Source organism: Erithacus rubecula (genome assembly GCF_903797595.1).
Source record: "Erithacus rubecula genome assembly, chromosome: 2".
NCBI lineage: Eukaryota > Metazoa > Chordata > Aves > Passeriformes > Muscicapidae > Erithacus > Erithacus rubecula.
In genome coordinates, this window is record NC_136685.1 from 1,232,855 (window position 1) to 1,234,025 (window position 1,171).

Genomic DNA, 1,171 nt, shown 5'->3' on the forward strand with positions numbered 1-1,171 from the left:
GAAAAAAACAGGGGAAAAACAGGAAAAAAAACGGGGAAAAAAAAACTGGGGAAAGAATCTTGGAAAAAACATGGGAGAAAAAAAAGGGGAAAAAAAGGGAAAAAAAAAAAAAAAACCAGGAATGGGGGTGGGGAAAATGGGAATGAGTCAAATCTGGGGTTTTTGGGGATTTTGGCTTTAATCTTGAATTTTGGGATTTAATGGTGCCAGGATGGGATTTTCTGGGATTTGGAATTCCAAAGGAAATCAGGAATGGGGGTGGGGAAAATTGGGAATGAGCCAAATCTGGGTTTTTTTGGGATTTTGGGATGGATTTTTTGTTTTCATCTTGGATTTTAGGATTTATATGGGAGAGAGATTTTTTGGGATCTGGGAATTCCAAATGAAAATCGGGAAAATTGGGAATGAGCCAAATCTGGGGTTTTTTTTCTGGGAATTTCTGCTTTAATCCCAGATTTCAGTATTTAAATGATTCCAGGATGGGATTTTTTGAGGTCTGGAAATTCCAAAGGAAAATCAGGAATTAGAACACAGAAAGATGAAGAATGAGCCAAAAAAATTCCCAGTTTTTTCCCCTTTTCCAGGCCCTGAATGGGATATTTGGGATAAAACCTCTAGAATTTTTAGCAAATTTTTTTTCCCATTTTTTGGAAATTTTTCTCATTTTTCCCATTTCCTGGATGGATTTTTGGGATCCAGTCTTGGAATTTTTTGCCATTTTTGTCCCATTCCTTGGATTTTTCCCTGTTTTGCCCTATTCCATACCCTGCATGTTTTTTGGGATAAAACATCTGGAATTTTCCCCTTTCCCAGTCCCTGGATGGGTAATTTAGGATAAACCTCTGTAATTTGCCTTTTCTCAGTCCCTGGATGGGTTTTTGGGATAAAACTTTGCAATTTTCTCCCTTTCCCAGTCCTTGGATGGGATATTTAGAATAAACCTCTGGATTTTCCCTTTCCCAGCCCATGGATGGGTATTTAGGATAAATCTTTGGATTTTTTTCCCCTTTCCCAGGATAAACCTCTGTAATTTTATTTTTCTCAGTCCCTGAATGGGTTATTTAGGATAAACCACTGTACTTTTCCATTTCCCCAGTCCCTGAATGGGATATTTAGGATAAACCACTGTACTTTCCTCTTTCCCAGTCCCTGAATGGGATATTTAGGATAA

The 1,171-nt window shown here is 37.8% G+C and overlaps 1 protein-coding gene across 1 annotated transcript in view; it reads right to left on the reverse strand.

The window, feature by feature from the left end:
* Positions 1-968, reverse strand: part of LOC306798302 (protein EFR3 homolog B-like) — a gene marked incomplete at its 5' end in the record, with an annotated part of 22,442 nt that extends 21,474 nt beyond the window's left edge. Inside the window, one exon of the mRNA XM_079298279.1 lies at positions 942-968. Coding sequence (XP_079154405.1) covers positions 942-968 — 27 coding nt within the window. The remainder of the gene's footprint in view (positions 1-941) is intronic.
* Between the last annotated feature and the right edge of the window lie 203 nt (positions 969-1,171).